We start from the raw sequence: 18,979 nt of genomic DNA on the forward strand, positions 1-18,979 counted from the left end.
TATTAGTTGGTGAAGGGGTGAGAGAGTTAGCCATTTAGAGACATGGGATGATTAGGGGGCCAGAATAACTAGGCCTTGGAGTACAATGTAGCCTGGACATCGGATACACCCTGCTCTTTTTGAAAGATGCCCAGGGATCATTAATGATCACAGAGAGTCAGGCCCGCAGTTTTACGTCTCAGCTGAAGGACAGTGCCATTCTTACAGCACACTGTACCTGTCACTGCACTGGGGCATTGAGATCCACACACAAACCACAGGGTAAGGGCCTCCCCCTGTTGCCCTGTTCAACTCCTCTTCCAGAAACAACCCAAGTTTTTCCTAGATGGTGTCCCATCCAAATACAGGCCGGGTCTAACCATGCTTAACTTCAGGTGAATGTTCTGTTCTGAAGTGCAGGTGGTATGGCTGCTGGCTGAATATAATGAGTATAAGCTGAATTTGGTAGAGTTCCATAAAATCCAAATGTGTGCATACTCCACCCGATGAGCAAGTGGACATCTGTTGGTTATTATTTAAAGAACAACAAAAAAGAAAAAAAAAACTGTTGTGATAAAATAATTACAATTTAATGAAACGAATTCATTAAAAGGTATAAATTTTGATTTTCATAACTGTGTGAAAAGGTAGAAATCACTTACTCTTTATCATTAAACCCTTTTATTTACTTAATTTTGTTTTTCAAGGGGATAAACAAAACATACACAAAACTATTCAGTCACTAGAAATTGAACAGTTCAAAATCTGTAAAATATGGGAGCTGAGAAGCTTGGCAGCTTTAGCAGTTGATGAGGTTTGTGACTGGCTTGAAATAAAGAAACAAAATTGAAACTTGAAATATACATCTTGCACATAGCAATCTCATTTGTCAGTTACTTTAAGTTAGCCTTCTTAAGTGATTAAAAAAAAATCTGTTATGCTTTCTGAAAAGTGAACAGTTGTAGAAATCTCTTGGGGTTTCTCAAATGCTGTGACTTTGATCTCTCTTAGTTGAGCATTAGCTCAGTCCATTTTACTTTGTACCTTTTTCCTTTTGCAGTTTGGTTCTACTTTGGTTTGGTTGGGGCCTTTATCTTCATTATAATCCAGCTGATTCTCCTGATTGATTTTGCTCATTCCTGGAACCAGTCATGGCTGCAGAAGGCAGAGGAAGGTAACAGCAAGTGCTGGTATGCATGTAAGTATAATAAGTTTGGACTAGTGTTATATTGCACTAGTCTTTTGTATGCCTGCCAATCTGTTAAAGTCTCATATTTAAAAATTAATCCTTCATTGCAGAATTTTGGGTTAGAAGTTGCATGAAAATATTATTTCACTGCTATCTAATCCAGGTTCTAATAATTGTTTGCACAGTGTGGCCATCAGGGAGCTCCAGCTCCCCAACATCTGACACGAGCAGACACAGGCACAAGTCCAGCAGCACACACAAGACTTTATTTCCAAAGGGGAAACACTTTTCATCTGTTTCCCACTAGCAGTGTCCTGGGTATACAGCACAGTATCAAGCCCAATAAACCAACACAGCACTTTGCCCTCTCCCTCTCTCTCTCTTCTGCCTCCACTACACCCTCAAGCTTCATCATCTTCCTTCCGACTCTGGCTCTTTCTAACGGAGTGAGGAGGCTCCTTTTATAAAGCAACAGGAAGAGTCCAGGTGTCCTGTAATCTCCTTCTGAGCATACTTGTGGGTGTGGCGGCAGCACTGCAGAGAAGGGCCAAGCTGTTCTCCTTGCGCCCCCTGGTGGTGCCCTTGAGCCCCAACAGGGTTGATCTTCCATGCTCCAAACCCGTGGCACCATAGCAAGCCAGGGAGACTGCCCTTTGCCGTTCTGGGGGAGGTACTGCCCCGTGCATGCTCCTTTCCCCGGTCCTTCCCTTAAGAAGGTGTCCCAACTATCCATTACAAAAGGTAAATATTAGGTAAATTCCCAGACATCTGAAGAAATGCCAGGCATCTTGATCTGTGCTCATCATCTTCTTTAGGTGCCCAGTAGAGTCTGCATTTACTAACTGGTATGACAACTGTACAACGGAGATACTCAAAGCACTGTAGTGGGTGGTGAAGGCGGGAGAGTATATTTCTAGCATACAGCTCTCTTTTGTTCAGGACATACTTAACACATGCATTAGAAAGGCAGGTGGTATTAAAGGCCTGAGGCATCCTGCTCAGACACTTCTCTTCCTCTTCTGCTCCGGATGCTTCAACCATCTGACCACTACATTCAAGAACAGTTTTTACCCACAGGTTATAAGAGCACTCCGCATCCACTAATTGTGATAAATACGTGTGTGTGTTTACACAGAACATTTTATTTATTTTTATATGACTGCAACAACATACATTGGTTGTATACGTTGCCTTTTATTAAGTTGTTGTTGATGTAATATCGTTCACTAGTGTATGAGAGACATGCATGAAAGAATTTCATTGTACTATATACCCATGACAAGAAACTTGATCACCTGTACATTTTGCAGACTTATTGATTTGTAGGATTTTACTACCAAAGGTTTTTTTTTGTCCTTTTCAAGTGTTTCGTAAATACTCAGTTTTTTATTTACTCACGAGTACTTATTGCACCGTACCAGAAACTTTTGTAATAAGGAAAATGTTCATGTCAACCATGGAGCAGATTACAGAAGTAGATTAATTTGCAAAAAAGATTATACATAATTGCACCTTGGAATTTAAAATGTCTGAACTATTGAACTGTCTAAACATTTTCATGTTAAAGTGGCATTATGCTGTACTCAAACTGTATTTACATCACTGTATTTATTATTATTATAAGTTCACTGCATCATACTTTGTCAAGCTGTTTATCACGTTCTTATTAAGTTTAGTTCATAAATGATCTACAGTTTATGTCATCATTTGGTTTCTAATGCTTCACATAAATTGTCCTAATCGGAAAATGGAAGTGCAAGCTTCCCATGTAAAGGTTGCTAATTGAAGAGCAGGTGATTGAAGGAGGATGAGGGGTTGGGTACGTGGGGCTTTTTTTTTTTTTTTTTTTCTTTGCTATAGTCTGACGTTTTTTTAGTCCAGACATAGATATATTGTCTAATGTGATTTAGTGTAATATTTCTAAAGTTGGGGTGAATGAAAATTTAATCTTTATTATGTCAACATGTAATATGGCAAAGAGTGGTTAACATTTAAACTTTTTCTGCTGACAGGCCTGCTCATTGTCACCGTCCTATTTTATATTGCTGCTATTGCTGCTGTGGTACTCTTCTACGTTTACTATACTAAGTCAAATGACTGTGCAGAGAACAAGCTCTTCATTAGTCTAAATCTAATCTTCTGTTGCATAATCTCCATTGTGTCCATCATTCCTAAAGTCCAGGTAAGAAAAGATGGGTTTTAGCTAAGTTACAACAATGAATGCTGGCTTTTGCCACCCAGGTAATGAAAAGGCAATTATTTTACGGAATAGCATTACTCTGGAGGAGACTGACTATAATAGAAGTAGAGTTACAGAGTTAACAGCCACATGTCTAATAACTATAAGAAAAGTATAATAAGAAATTTTGTGATTTGGCTTTCTAAAGCTGTATTTTTTAGAAATGTTACAAATGAAACACATTCTTTTAGTAACTCTTGGTGATATAAAACTATTTACAAATATTTTGTCATGTATTTTATATAGTAAACTTCATGCATGAAATTCTATATGTCTTGTTGAATGTTGATTTAACCTGTGCAAGTAAGAATTTCACTGTACACTTAACAATGATGCATTCTGGGTTAGAATCCCATGTTTGTCTAGTGTTTGTGTGTGCACGTGTGTGTGTGTGCGTAGTTTTTCTATGTGTCTGTGTGGGGTTTTGTCCTTGCTAGTCAGATTAGTTGCTGTTTCCAATTTGATCCGGTGTAAGTGTGTGTGCATGTGTGAATGAGTGTGCACTGTAATGGACCGACTCCCTGCTCATTACAAGTTTTCTGTGTTGCTCCCAGTGTAATTCAGGAGAGGGTCCAGCCTGACACTAAATTGGTTTAAGCAGATTTGAGAATGAGAATGTATGAATGATATTTATAGCTGCATTATCGGTTACGTTTTTATGACCATGTATAGCATTATTTTCTATTTTGTTTTTTTTTTTCTTTTATGAAATATAGGAAGTACAGCCTTATTCAGGATTGCTACAGGCATCTGTAATCACCCTGTATACTATGTATGTAACTTGGTCTGCTATGACTAATGAAACGGGTAAGTATGACAAAAGGGTCTGTATAACTTTGTCATGTTTTTTGTCTTCCGTACAAAATGTCATTTGGTGTACACAATTTGTAGATTACATCAAAGGAATCATTAAAGTGGGTTTGGAGATTATATATACTCCTGTTGAACTAGCTCTACAGAACTAGCATGTTGTATAAAATGCCTAAAGGTAGAGCATTCCAACAAATGCACCCACAGATTCTTTCTTCATATTACAAGGCACAGTAGCTTCCTCTGAAACATTCCATGCCTTACACAGATGAGTGAAATCTGTACATAATACCAAACCCTATATGTATATAAATGGGGTTTAGGTTCCAGTGGGGAAGACTGGCTGGGGGAAATGGGATCAGGCAGATGCATATGCTGGCCCTTTACTCTTGTCCCTTGAGACTCAGTAATGATCCTTCCATAGGTACACCTGAAAACTTGTTACAACTTCAACTTCCTCTGTAGTCAAGTTCAGTTGTTTTTTAGGGCTCCACCAGAGGCTGTAAGCAAGAGCGGTAGTGCCAGTCTAAGGACCTTAGTAAACCATCCGGTAGTAGTGATGGGGTGGTGTGTGTACGAAGGGTAGGGACTCCATGTGAACTTATGACTTACCCGGGTATTCCTTGTTTGTTGTGAGCAAGTGCAAACCCTGGCCTCTTTCACAAATGACGTTCAGTGGCTTACCCATGCTGTTCAGTGCCAGGTAGACCCACGCTGATCCATTCAGTACACCATGCGTTCAGCCCCCAGAGATCTAAGGGCATCACAGACCAGTTATTGCTGCTATGTGATAGGCCTCTCAGAATTTTGTGTACTGTGCATAGCTGTGAATAGGCATGAGTAGACTGTGGGTGTCATGAAATGGGTTACACTTTTGTTGATGCGAGTAAGAGAATCTATAGTGAGTTTTTACTGTGTTAAGCAAAATAAGTTATATTTATAGTGATATTACAAGCGTGGATAACTTTTACAACGTGAGTGCTGTAGCATGACTAACAGTAAGTGAGGGTGCCTGAAGCAAATGATGACAAAAACAGTGGACAGCGGGATCATTCATGCTGGATGCAGTTTGGCATGTGGATGGGTGGTTAGTTCAATTTTTTGATTTAAGTTGTTTGGATTTTTTTTTTATTATTTTGAAATTGTGGATAATTGAAACATTGATACACTCTACTTACCACACTATGCGACTCTTCAATTCCACCCGGGGGGGGTAAACATTAAAATTATACAAAGTTATTGTCTGTCTGCATACCTGCATTGTTTTCACTCTTTAATTTAATATTGTTCTTTATCAGTATGCTGCTGCTGGAGTATGTGAATTTCCCCTTGGGATTAATAAAGTATCTATCTATCTGCATTACATTCTAATTTTTACAGAAGTTATCAAGTTATGCAATGCCATGTTTTCAAATAGCAACAGGCAAGGTTCAAGGTATAAAATAATGCAGTTTCATTTCAGAACAGATTTCTGTATTGATAGACTCCTATAATGAGTAGTACAGCACCTGGTAACGTGTGGGAATGGTAAAGGGACTCTCTTAGGGTCTCCAAGTAGCCATTCTCCTGTAACAGCTCCACTAGTCTTAAAATCAACGATGGGAAGAATTTAGCAGAATTGTTTTTCAGTTTTTTAATTTTCACATTACAGTATTAGTCAATATTATGAAACTTAATAAAAGTAAGTGTTCAATCCATGAGACCATGTTATCTTTATAGTAGCAGTCTGAATTCAACAACAAATGTCATTTTTAGTTTGAAAACATGATAAAATATATTTGCAAGTACACTGGCAGAAGAGAGAAATCATCATGGCTAATACTACCCATCCTCTCCATGATGCATTGTCCTGGAGTGCCTTTAGTCACCTTCTCTGTCCAATCCTGGTCTCTTTTTTTCACCTGTAGCTATCAAACAATATAATGCCACCCTTATTGTGCCAGTCTTCCTCTTTGTACGAGGGTAAGTCAAAAATTATCCACACTCGGGCTGTAGAATTTATTTTAATCAATTTTCAGAAAAGACTGTGACAAAACACTTTTTCCATACTGTGCACAATTTCTTCGATAAATATCGGCACCAAGCACACCCTGAGACCACATAAAACGAACAACTGTACGTTGTTCTTTCATGCAAATCACAAGTGGAGCAGCCATCGTTTCTTGCGCCGCAGTTACAAATTATCTGACATAACACATTCACACCTGTACAGCATTGACAGGGGAGACGGGGACCTTGTACAGAAAGCGCTGATAAGACCGTGCTGCCAACAGAAGTTTTAATATAAACGGAGTGCGGATAATTTTTGACTCGCCCTCGTAATATAATGTTCATGTTGGTATAGGGATATTTCTTTATATTGTGTTACACAAATTTATAGGTCTTATTTGAGTAAAAAAGAATCACTTATTTCAGGCAACAAAAATGTGTCGGAGAGTATTTTTATATATTTCCTAAAACATTTGCTTTTGCAAGATTCTTGGTGTGTCAAAGTTAATTAACTTTATTGAACATCGCATGTACTGCATATTATCAGGCATAACAGATACTCATTAGACACCAAAGGTATACAGGATGGTTTTGCATTTTTTTTAAACCCTGTAAAAGGAAAAAAAAAAAACAAAAGATAGCAGCTTAATTACTGCAAGTCACTGAGTGTTAATGTTCTCTGGAGAGCATCCCTCAAAAGTCTTTTCGTGAGGCTGTCTCCCAGAACTGCCTCTGAACCACTTGATCACTTTTAAATTGTACACTGCTTCAGCATGGCCATGCTGTACATCAAGCACATGGACTGACTAGAAAATTGTAGTCGTACGTGGATGAGAGTACAGGGCGCCTCAAGCCTGCAACCCAAACTGGCACTACATTTACATGTGCTTCTCAGCCCAGACCTAATCTTGAGGCTATTGTACTAAAACCAAGGGGGTACACAATTTGGCATCTGCCTTTGAGGACTGTTTGGAATCTAAAATGACATTACATCAAGAAAAATGTTCAGTCCACACCAATATTTTAACATTCCCGGAGTCAGTTGAGTCCTTGCTAATAACTTGCAATCCATTTCCAAACTCTTCTGTTCTGTCTCTGGATGGAGCTTTGAAGCCCTCCCTTGTCAGAGCACTTGTGGATACACTCCAATAATCTATTCCAGAATTCTAAATGCTTTGTAGAATCCTTGGAGCCTTTTATATAGAGCTCACCCTAGTGGTGCAGGTGAAGCACAGATAGGCTGAGGAGTCTTTGGACACTTTCATCTGGTAGCATCTCACTGTAGATTTCTTTCACAAGGTGTATGCATTTATTTTGTTACTTGTAGACTATATACTTTCTGTGAGTTTTTGAAGTGCTTTTAATATAATGTTTTGTGATATAAATATGTAAAAGGTAACAAAAAAAATCGCATCTTAATCTCTAGAAGGTAATTTAATCACATAATATGATCTTGGACTTACACAAGCAAGTATTTGATTACAGTGTTACATTTAATTATTTAATCTTTACTGTAAAGTATTAACATTGTTACAGTGTGGTGTCACATTTTATGACTTGTTTCTATATAGCTCTTCAATTCTCATTATTAGTTTTTTGCTTCCTCTAATCGTTGTGATTTGGAAATCTACTCAATGTTTTGTGCTGCAGATTTATATAATAAAGCATGTTTATTAAACCAAACTAATTGTTTTAAATATATAATTCTGTTTTAGAAACTATTCTGATTGAAGTATTATTATTTGAATTGACATTATCCTGAAATTTATTTCATAGACCGCAACTGCAATCCTAGTTTGCTGAGTCTTTTCAGCAACACAACAGCCTCTCCAGGTCAACCGGTGCAGTGGTGGGATGCCCAAAGCATTGTTGGACTGATCATCTTTATTCTCTGCACTCTCTATGCTAGGTAATCTGGTTAAAATCAAATAAATTTTTGGGGAAAAAAAATTAACTTACTATGATTTGTAGCTCATTTTAATTAATTTTATTAGTTACTTGCTATACATTAGGTAATTCTGAACAAAGATACAGATGAATTATTAAAAAAAGGAACAAACTTAATTTTATACATGATCTAAAAATATTGTTTCTATATTGATTCATATGCTGGTTTTGATGGTATGTCATTGTTCTTGTTGTTCTAGTATTCGTTCATCGAATCATACTCAGGTGAACAAGTTGATGTTAACAGAGGAGGGGTCAGGTTTTATGGGAAAAGGAGATGCTTCAGAAGTCACAGATGATAATGGAGTCAGACGGGCAGTAGATAATGAAGAAGATGGTGTCACCTACAGCTATTCATTCTTCCACTTCTGCTTGTTACTTGCCTCGCTTTACATCATGATGACTCTCACCAACTGGTACCTGTGAGTCGTCATCATTATATATTAATGTTCTTATGTCACATTATATGTTGAGAAACATGGTTATTTTTTGATTGTGTTATATACGTACTGTTGAGTAAATAAGGCAAAATCTGATAGTATTCAGTTTCTTTAAACTTATGTTGTATTCTTTCAGGTTTTGAAATTACTCTTATTCTTTAGCCTTCCCATTTTCCACTTCTGGTCATTAGCTAACTTTGTGGAAACTTATTTTTGGTCTAACAAGAATGTGAAGCAGCCTTCTGCTTTCACGTATTTGAAGTCCTTGCTTTTTAATTTTATTGTTTACATATTTCTTCTTTTAGTAATCTGTATGTATATAAAATTCTTTTCGCATTTGAAACAGAAATTACGTATGACCACGCGATATGGAAATTACGTATGACCACAGAACATATTATAATACAGTTACTAATCACTTTGTTTGTGGATGCCATTTTTATATCGTCTTTACGAATTGTTATTATTTGTGTGAGAGTTATTTTACTGATATTGAAAAGAAGTAAACACAAACACGCCGATCTATCCCGTACAAGTGCGCCCCGCGTCGCCCTCTCCCTCCTGTCTGGATTACAGTGCTGAGCCGTCCGCCGCCAGGCACGTTCTGACAGAGAAGTTTTATTTATTCGTCCACGTGACTGTCACGGAAACTACCACATTGTAACTTTTTTTTAGTTGGCAGTACTTGATAGTAGAAGAGATGAGGAAAACAGCTTTGCGTCTTTCTACTTTTTAACTGCGCCGAGCTGTAAACAATGTGAAGACGAGACCGCCTGCAGCAGCGAGGGGTCGTGAGAACAAAGTGGACGCTGGGAGGCACGGAATGTCGGACTGCTCGGCCGGATCGAGAGCTTCACAGTTTCGGGCAGCATCTTCTCTTCTCGCACTGTTTGTGACACTTCAAGTGCCCCGTCGGCTTCTGCGAGAGTGGAAATCTTTGTGAATGAGTGTAACCCGCACCATCAAAGCAGGACTCTGTTTGTAAATTGCCCTGCACGAGTACTTAGTGTCCCTTAAGGTGAGTTCAGGTCACTAAAACCCCACAACATTCAAGGTTGCTTTTGTGATTTTTAACAAGTAAATCACAGGCACGTAGTGCAAGGTTGTCAGGCAGAAACTTGGGCGATCACATACAAAATGTAATTTCTATACCACAGCAGTCGTGTAGTGCCTTTCACAAGGGATCTGCTACCGAGAAATGATCTAAATACATTTTTAGCTGCTGTTAGTACTACTTACCTGTTGTGTTATAGCACCTTTAAAATGTAGTTTACCCAAAACCACTCCAGTAGTGCTCAATGTATCTTTACTTCTTAAATGTTAATGTTTTACTGTTTAATAACTTATAGACTACATTTTATTTTTTTCCCTTGCACTCAGTGAGCAAAGCCACTGGGTAATCAGCTAGTTCAGTATAAAAAGGTACTATAGAGTGGGTGTCACATCATAATCACTTCTATCTTTCATGGAGTGGCATTGCGGCACATGGAGTTTACATGTTCTCCCCATGTGTGTTTTGGCTTTCTCCTGGGTACCGTGGTTTTCTATCCATATTCTCCCGATTCCAAATTTGCCCATTGAGAGTATGAAGAAGGGTGTGTGCGTGAGTGTGCCCTGCCCAGGCCTGTTTCCTGCATTGCACCCATTGCTGCTGGGATAGCTCCCTGAACACTGAATTGAATTAATAGAAAGAATGTTCTTTCAGGGCGGCACGGTGGCGCAGTGGTAGCGCTGCTGCCTCGCAGTTAGGAGACCCAGGTTCGCTTCCCGGGTCCACCCTGCGTGGAGTTTGCATGTTCTCCCCGTGTCTGCGTGGGTTTCCTCCAGGCGCTCCGGTTTCCTCCCACAGTCCAAAGACATGCAGGTTAGGTGGATTGGTGATTCTAGATTGGCCCTAGTGTGTGCTTGGTGTGTTTGTGTGTGTCCTGCGGTGGGTTGGCACCCTGCCCGGGATTGGTTCCTGCCTTGCGCCCTGTGTTGGCTGGGATTGGCTCCAGCAGAACCCCGTGACCCTGTGTTCGGATTCAGCGGGTTGGAAAATGGATGGATGGATGGAATGTTCTTTCATGTTATGTGTTACTTACACAAGAGTGAGCTTCCTCTAAGGAGCCTAACTCAATATATTTTTTGTCTTTACAAATGATTTTGTGATGAGTTTTTGCACATGAGGAATTGCAAATACAGTAAGATTATTTACTTTGTTGTAGAATGGATTACTACCTTTTGCTCCTGATTTTGATGAATTTGAAGACATGGTTAAAAAAAAATATGGAAACAATGAAAGACTTTAAAAAGTGAATCGAATAAGTAGAAGATTCCTGCATATTGAAAACTGGGATAGCAGTGCATATTTATTCAGACATTCTGAGGAATGTTTAGCTAATATATTTGCTTAATTTGAATTCGGAGGTTAAATATCGGGGTTATTTAAACAAGTACTTTATTAAAGTATGTAAATATTTAGGTGTTTGAATTGAAAGCTAGCAGTTCGTGTTATCCTTTCACCAGCATTGTGAAAACAAGAATACTTTAGTCAATTACCTATTTACCTAATTTTACATTTTAAAATGAAAGGAATGTTGTGTTTATCATCATCCACCTTAATAAAACAGTGTCTGTGTGTCCATCCGGTTGCTATGTTTCTGTCATTCCAACAGATGGCACATTGTAAACATTAACTTGACTTTTATGAATCCCATACCAAATTGCATATAATGGAGGTATATGCATTGCTTTTGTTATTCCAGCAGATGGCGCATCACAAACACTTGTAGTAATGCATTTTATTGCTGCAAATGTTTGTGATGTGCCAACTGTTGGAATGAAAAATGCAATGCATTTTATTTCTACATATATTAGAATAGATGGTGCACTGCAACCGTTAATGCTGAGGTCGATGTTGGTTACTTACAGTGCATCCAGAAAGTATTCACAGCGCATCACTTTTTCCACATTTTGTTATGTTACAGCCTTATTCCAAAATGGATTAAATTCATTTTTTTCCTCAGAATTCTACACACAACACCCCATAATGACAATGTGAAAAAAAGTTTACTTGAGATTTTTAAAAATTTATTAAAAATAAAAAAACTGAGAAATCACATGTACATAAGTATTCACAGCCTTTGCTCAATACTTTGTTGATGCACCTTTGGCAGCAATTACAGCCTCAAGTCTTGTTGAATATGATGCCACAAGCTTGGCACACCTATCCTTGGCCAGTTTCGCCCATTCCTGTTTGCAGCACCTCTCAAGCTCCATCAGGTTGGATGGGAAGCGTCGGTGCACAGCCATTTGAAGATCTCTCCAGAGATGTTCAATCGGATTCAAGTCTTGGCTCTGGCTGGGCCACTCAAGGACATTCACAGAGTTGTCCTGAAGCCACTCCTTTGATATCTTGGCTGTGTGCTTAGGGTTGTTGTCCTGCTGAAAGATGAACCGTCGCCCCAGTCTGAGGTCAAGAGCGCTCTGGAGCAGGTTTTCATCCAGGATGTCTCTGTACATTGCTGTAGCCATCTTTCCCTTTATCCTGACTAGTCTCCCAGTCCTTGCCGCTGAAAAACATCCCCACAGCTTGATGCTGCCACCACCATGCTTCACTGTAGGGATGGTATTGGCCTGGTGATGAGCGGTGCCTGGTTTCCTCCAAACGTGACGCCTGGCATTCACACCAAAGAGTTCAATTTTTGTCTCATCAGACCATAGAATTTTCTTTCTCATGGTCTGAGAGTCCTTCAGGTGCCTTTTGGCAAACTCCAGGCGGGCTGCCATATGCCATCTACTAAGGAGTGGCTTCCGTCTGGCCACTCTACCATACAGGCCTGATTGGTGGATTGCTGCAGAGATGGTTGTCCTTCTGGAAGGTTCTCCTCTCTCCACAGAGGACCTTTGGAGCTCTGACAGAGTGACCATCGGGTTCTTGGTCACCTCCCTGACTAAGGCCCTTCTCCCCTGATCGCTCAGTTTAGATGGCCAGCCAGCTCTAGGAAGAGTCCTGGTGGTTTCGAACTTCTTCCACTTACGGATGATGGAGGCCACTGTGCTCATTGTGACATTCAAAGCAGCAGAAATTTTTCTGTAACCTTCCCCAGATTTGTGCCTCGAGACAATCCTGTCTCGGAGGTCTACAGACAATTCCTTTGACTTCATGCTTGGTTTGTGCTCTGACATGAACTGTCAACTGTGGGACCTTATATAGACAGGTGTGTGCCTTTCCAAATCCTGTCCAATCAACTGAATTTACCACAGGTGGACTCCAATTAAGCTGCAGAAACATCTCAAGGATGGTCAGGGGAAACAGGATGCACCTGAGCTCAATTTTGAGGTTCATGGCAAAGGCTGTGAATACTTATGTACATATGCTTTCTCAATTTTTTTATTTTTAATAAACTTTTTTCACGTTTTCATTATGGGGTGTTGTGTGTAGAATTCTGAGGAAAAAATGAATTTAATCCATTTTGGAATAAGGCTGTAACCTAACATGTGGAAAAAGTGAAGCGCTGTGAATACTTTCCGGATGCACTGTATATCTCAAGCTGTCTTAGATGGGAAGCACAGCTAGTAAGTTGTATAAAACATTAAGATAATTATAGACAATGTTAACAAAGGGTATTCATTATATAAAACTTGTATTGACATACTTTTTGGAGTTCTGTGTCAAAGTTAAATTAGCTTTAGTCACATTACAATATGAAAAGTGTTTATATGTATTTGCTAATATTTTTAAAAAATCAAGATGAAATTAGATGCACTTGGTTGTATGCATGTGTTTCTCATTTTCATATTTGTCTGTTTTTCTTTTGCCAGGCCAAATGAATCTTCCCAGGACCCGCCTAATGGCTGGGCTGCCGCCTGGGTTAAGATTTCATCCAGCTGGTTAGGACTTGCCCTGTATTTGTGGACTCTGGTGGCACCCCTTATTTTTCCTGATCGTGACTTCAACTAAACAATGAAAGGAGAAAGCAGGCCCTATATTAAATGTGGAAATACACAGGCCATAATAGGAAAATTAAAGTCTGTTTTTAAATTAATTATATATTTTTTTCAGTTTCCAAATGTTGGTTGAAAAATTTTCAAACATTGATTGATACAGATACATATATTGGATGTATGTTCATGTGTTGCTTTTGCATTGTAATTTGTTTGCTGATGTGCCAAATTTGGACACTGGTATCTTTATTGATTGTTTCTCAGCAATGTATTGATGAACAACTATCATGTTCCTTAGTATTTTACTCAATATCGACTTGTGACTTTTGCTTGTGTTTTATTGGGAGTTTCTCTAAAAGCAGCAGAGTTTCCTTAAGAAAGGTGACTAGATGTGATAGAAGTTTTTTATTATACCCGCTGAAACTGTATTTTTATTCTTTCATTAACCCAGAGTTTAGCTGGAAGGATAATGATATTTCTCCCCAACATGATTCTCATTTAAAAGAATTCGGATTTAGTTACTTTAAATGTTTCAACCTTTTTTGCACATTTTAGCATCATAGACTTACTTTATTGTTTTACATGTTCTTCATTACCTCAGTTTTTGCCTGCATAATTCTTTAATAATACAATATATCTGACTAGTATTGAAGATCATTTACTGAACCAAGTCAGTGATGATAAATGGCCTATTTTAAGTATGGACTGAGTCCTCGTGCCATAGAATGATCACATACCAGGAGAAACAGACACAAGTGTAACGCAGTAATTAGTTAAGAGAAAAAATAAAATTAGCTACTTACATTATGTGTCTTAATACCAGTTAATTGGAACTTAATGGGTAAAATCTTCATTTTAACCTCAGTGTAAGCATTTCTGTATGTTAATGTTTATTCAGATTTTTTTTTAATTCAGCATTTTACATATATAGACCCTTTAGTTTGAAACATGGTAACGGTTCTTATGCACAGATATTTTGTTTTTATTTTGGAGGATTATAATGTGAGCTACTGTGCTGGTAACACTGCATTTTGCTCATTTATTTGAACGTGACTGACCCTTTAGTGCCTTGAACACTCGTGTCTGAAAGGCAAATAACTCAACGTATACAACATCTAAAAATGTTAATTTGCAATGCTGCTTTTCTGAGTTTAACCATTTTAAGTAGAGTATGCCATTGTTTAATCTGATGCAAACATTTTCTACTTTGATTCTGTATTTAAGTTTATGTGATATTTTTTGACCTTGCAGAAGTGCCTTTTTTAAGAAATTGTATGTATCACTATGCTGGAAGAGAATGACACCATTAACCTTTAATTACATTAACTGGTTTATTTACTCTATAAAGTTAAAGTTAAAACCACTTAGAATGAAATGTGTAACTGGAATGCAGACTCTGAAAATAACTTAATGTTATTGGCTAAAACAATAGTGTTTTTTTTACAGTCAAGTCCTGACTTCCTTATTTGAGTGTATATTAATTCCTTATCTGACTTGTTTTTGAAAATTTTTTCATGTAAATTTTGAACAGAACTAGACTGCACTAGTTATAAGGTATGTGTTTTTTTGTATAAATCTGAGTTTTCTTCTTATTACTTTTACCTGTTTATTAATGATACACTATACTTGTAAAAGCTGTAGTACTAAAACTTGACTACAAATGTAAAAGTAGTCTTTACTAAATACAACTGAATTTACTGGAAAATAATACTTGGTATTTAAAATCAATACACCTTGTTTACATCTTTTAATAAATACTTGTCTAATCAGTTTGGTCAAATAGAGATGCTTGCTTGTTCTGTTATCTATGTTTGGGCAAAGTGTGAAGTGAAAAGGTAATGAATTGCAATGTCTTATAATATATCTGGTATTGGAGTTTTGATGAGCGTACAGGCCTGGGTGGCATCCAGACTACAGTAGGTGAAAAATTACTCTAATGTCAAAAAAGACAAAAGCTTTTTCTCACAAAGAAAAATGTTCAAGCTTGGCTAAACTTTGCAATCACTCACAACCATGTGGAAAAATGTATTCTTGCCTGATGAGACCAAGGTTGAACTCCTTGGCCATAACTCCAAAAAGGTACAGTATGTTTGGCACAAAAAGCACACAGCACATCATTGAAAGAGGACCATACCCACTGTGAGGCGTGGTGGAGGCAGCCTCATGCTTTAGGGCTGCTTTTCTTCAGCTGAAACTGCAGCTTTAGTCAAAATCGATGGAATCATAAATGGCTCCAAGTATCAGTCTATTTTGGCACCAAACCTTCAAAGATCTACTAGGAAGCTGATGATGAAGGGGAACTTCACCTTTCAGAATGGCGATGACCCAAAGAATACGTCAAAATCAACAAAGAAATGGCTTCCTCAAAGGAGAATCAATGTTCTGGAATGGCCCAGGCGTAGCCCAGACCTGGGGGGTGACCTGAAGAGAGCTGTGCACAGGGGATGCCCTCAGATTTTGACAGAACTGGAATTTTTTTGCAAGGAGGAGTTGGCAAAAAATCGACCAGTCCAGATGTGCCAAACTGATAGACCCTTACCCAAAAAGTCTGAGTGGTGTCATAAAATCAAAAGGTGCTTCAACTACATTTTTGTTTAGGGGGTCTGCACACTAATGCAACAAGGTTTTTGGAGGATTTTGTTTCTTTTTTTGTCATCAGTTTCTGGTTTGTTTTCACCTTGTATAGATTGTAATAAAGGTGAAATACGTTCTGACTAGATTTATCTTGGTTTCTTATTATTTAAATTTTTTTATTAAACAAAATCTGCAATTTTGGCGGGGGTGTTTAAACTTCTTATATCCACTGTATTGACCTGCCTTCAGTTAAATTAGGAGTACATTTTACAATATTTACTACAAATTTTGACTTTTTTAACTGAAAATGTGAGTTTGTCACTTTACATTATTCAGATTATAATTGATTTAGAAAACAAATATCAATGCGCTCAAAAAAAGAAGCAGTGTCACTGATTAGTGCTCCTAACTCACTGCTGCAGGGGTCATTGGATTTCTGTCCCAATTGCCATTCACAGGGACCATTGCTTGTTTAGGATTTTTGTGGCCCAACTACAAATACGTGCAGCTGTCAATCTTGGCAATATTTTTTTTTGGAGTTTTGGATGTGTATGTGTGTGTAACCTCAGTTGAACTGCTGTCCTTTTTAGGTATTTTCTTGCAATTCATTTAAGGCTATGGAGAAACAGCTTCAGCTTGCAATGACCTTTCAGTGGAAAAGGGCCAGCTCAGACTAAATGACTTATGGGTTGAACCAGATAATCTTTCAGAATCAGTAAAACCTTATAAATACAGCATAAATGCTAGCTGTCTTGGCAAGATACTATAGCGAGTCTTTTAAAAGTCAAAAACAATTGAAGCAGTCTTTGGTTTGGAGACAGTAGCAATTGGCATGCACTTGAACCCAGGGTGCTGGACTGGTAGACATCTCTTTCTGGCTGATGTGCATTGTGGTTTTAAATTTGGAAAATTTGCATATTGAGAAATACATCCTTTAAGAAGGCATGGGTCTTGTTATGTAAGTTAAGATTTTAAAACAGGACATTATTTGAATTCTGTTTAAGTGTGATTTTTACCCAGTTGTTTTGATAATCAGACTGTAATGCTTTATGCCAGTAGCTGTTGTTTTTGGAGCGAAAAAGGTTCTGGAAACCAAGCCGGTCATTCCATTAGGCGACGTATGTGGGCGTTTAGGGTGGCGTCATCCGAGGGTTACCATTTATGAAAGTTAAAGGGTGCACACTTTGGACCCCAAGGGAGTCAGAAGTATGAAAATAATGTCCATAGTATGTACACAAAGGGGTTTCTGTGTTTCTGAAGGCACGGACACCAAGGGGCACCCTAAAGTGTCATCAGACTCTGATGATCATGAGTGGGCGCTGTTAATGAAAGGGCATGCACTTTCAGACACAGAGGGCCCCTTCAAGTCGTCAAACTTTGACGATAATGAGAGGGCTCCATTATCTGCTGGCAGCCATTTATAAAAGTAAAAGTGCGCTCCTTAAAGTCTGCGATAGGGTTTGTCACCCGGCCGGGATGCCCAGGAGGAGGAGGCTTGTGCCTCCTCCAGGACACGAGGGAGCGTCCTCCCTGGTTGCCTTGGGGGCCACGGGTACAGAGCATGGAAGCTCAACCCTGTAGGGACCCGTGGTCACCGCCAGGGGGCGCCCGATGCCTTGGGAGACCTGGACCTCAGTACTTCCGCCACACCCGGAAGTACTGGGGGGAAAAGTATTGGGGACACTCGGAGGACTTCCGGATATGCCGACAGAGCTTCCGCCACACAGGGGTGTGGCTACAGAAGCCCTCAGGATACACCTGGAGTCCTTCCGGGATGAATAAAAGGGGCCGCCTCCCTCCAGTCAGGGGCAAGAGTCGGGTGGAAGCGGACCAGAGACTGAGAAGGCATTGTGCGTGTGGCCAAGGACTTGAGGGGTGGTTGGTGCTGCGGCACTGGGTTTGTGCCCACCATAAGTGTAAATAGTAGTTGTGAATAAACGTGTGTGGTTTAAACATCATGTCTACCTGTCTGTGTCCGGGCTGTTCCCCACAGCCCTTTGTACTACTAAAGGGGTGCAGGTTCTGGACAAACCAAGCCCAGATCATCAAAGCCTAATACAGACTACTGATGATGGACAACAAAGAGTATCGTCTGTCCACCCTGCCTATGGCTCTATAAGGGGCTTCGACTGGCAATTTCATGTTCTATTTAATCAGTCACTGTTCTCCATCCCTCGTGGAACTAACATAGTAGCCTTAGTCCTGCTTCTTTAGAATCTATAGATTCCTCCTATATTTTGACAGGGCAGCTGGATCACATGTATAACCCAGAACTGTATATGTCCTTGCTATCACCACTTTAGGTTGTGACAGTACTGTGGCTTGTTCAGATCACCCATCCATCTATTTTCCAACTTACTTAGCTACTTTAAGGTCATGAAGACCAGCGCCTGTCCCAGCAGCTAACACTCAACAGTGGGACATTTTAGAGTCATCCTTGGGCTATTTGAAGAGAACTGGAGATACAGGGGCAAGCAAAAGTTTGGGCACCCTTGTCTGTTACTGTGAATAGTTAAGTGAGCAGAAGATGAACCGATTACCAAAAGGCATAAAGTTAAAGATGGCACATTTCACATCAGAATTTTATGCAAGATTAGTATATTGTGTTTGTTTTGTACAACTGTACAGTAAAAAAGGAAAGGAGCACCATGCAAAAGTTTGGTCACCCCAAGATATTTGCGGTCTCAGATAACTTTTCCCAAAGTGGTCTCAGACCTTCATGAGCTCGTCAAGACTATGGCTTGCTTACAGTCATCATTAGCTGTCTACATTCTCAGACTCCTCAAACCTTGTTGCAACAATCAGCAGCCATGGGCTCCTCTAAGCAGCAGAACTGACACTCACAAAGCATCAGAAGGCTACAAGAAGACAGCAAAATGTTTT

General features: G+C 39.1%; 1 protein-coding gene across 1 annotated transcript in view; it reads left to right on the forward strand.

Annotated features, from left to right (window-relative positions):
* LOC114664471 (serine incorporator 1-like) overlaps positions 1–15,302 on the forward strand; it is a 28,694-nt gene extending 13,392 nt beyond the window's left edge. Inside the window, exons 5-10 of the mRNA XM_028818585.2 lie at positions 1,040–1,177; positions 3,181–3,350; positions 4,124–4,214; positions 7,983–8,115; positions 8,354–8,575; positions 13,400–15,302. Coding sequence (XP_028674418.2) covers positions 1,040–1,177; positions 3,181–3,350; positions 4,124–4,214; positions 7,983–8,115; positions 8,354–8,575; positions 13,400–13,538 — 893 coding nt within the window. The 3' untranslated portion in view covers positions 13,539–15,302. The remainder of the gene's footprint in view (positions 1–1,039; positions 1,178–3,180; positions 3,351–4,123; positions 4,215–7,982; positions 8,116–8,353; positions 8,576–13,399) is intronic.
* The last annotated feature ends 3,677 nt before the right edge of the window (positions 15,303–18,979 follow it).

This window comes from Erpetoichthys calabaricus, chromosome 14 (genome assembly GCF_900747795.2).
Source record: "Erpetoichthys calabaricus chromosome 14, fErpCal1.3, whole genome shotgun sequence".
Taxonomy (NCBI): Eukaryota; Metazoa; Chordata; class Cladistia; order Polypteriformes; family Polypteridae; genus Erpetoichthys; species Erpetoichthys calabaricus.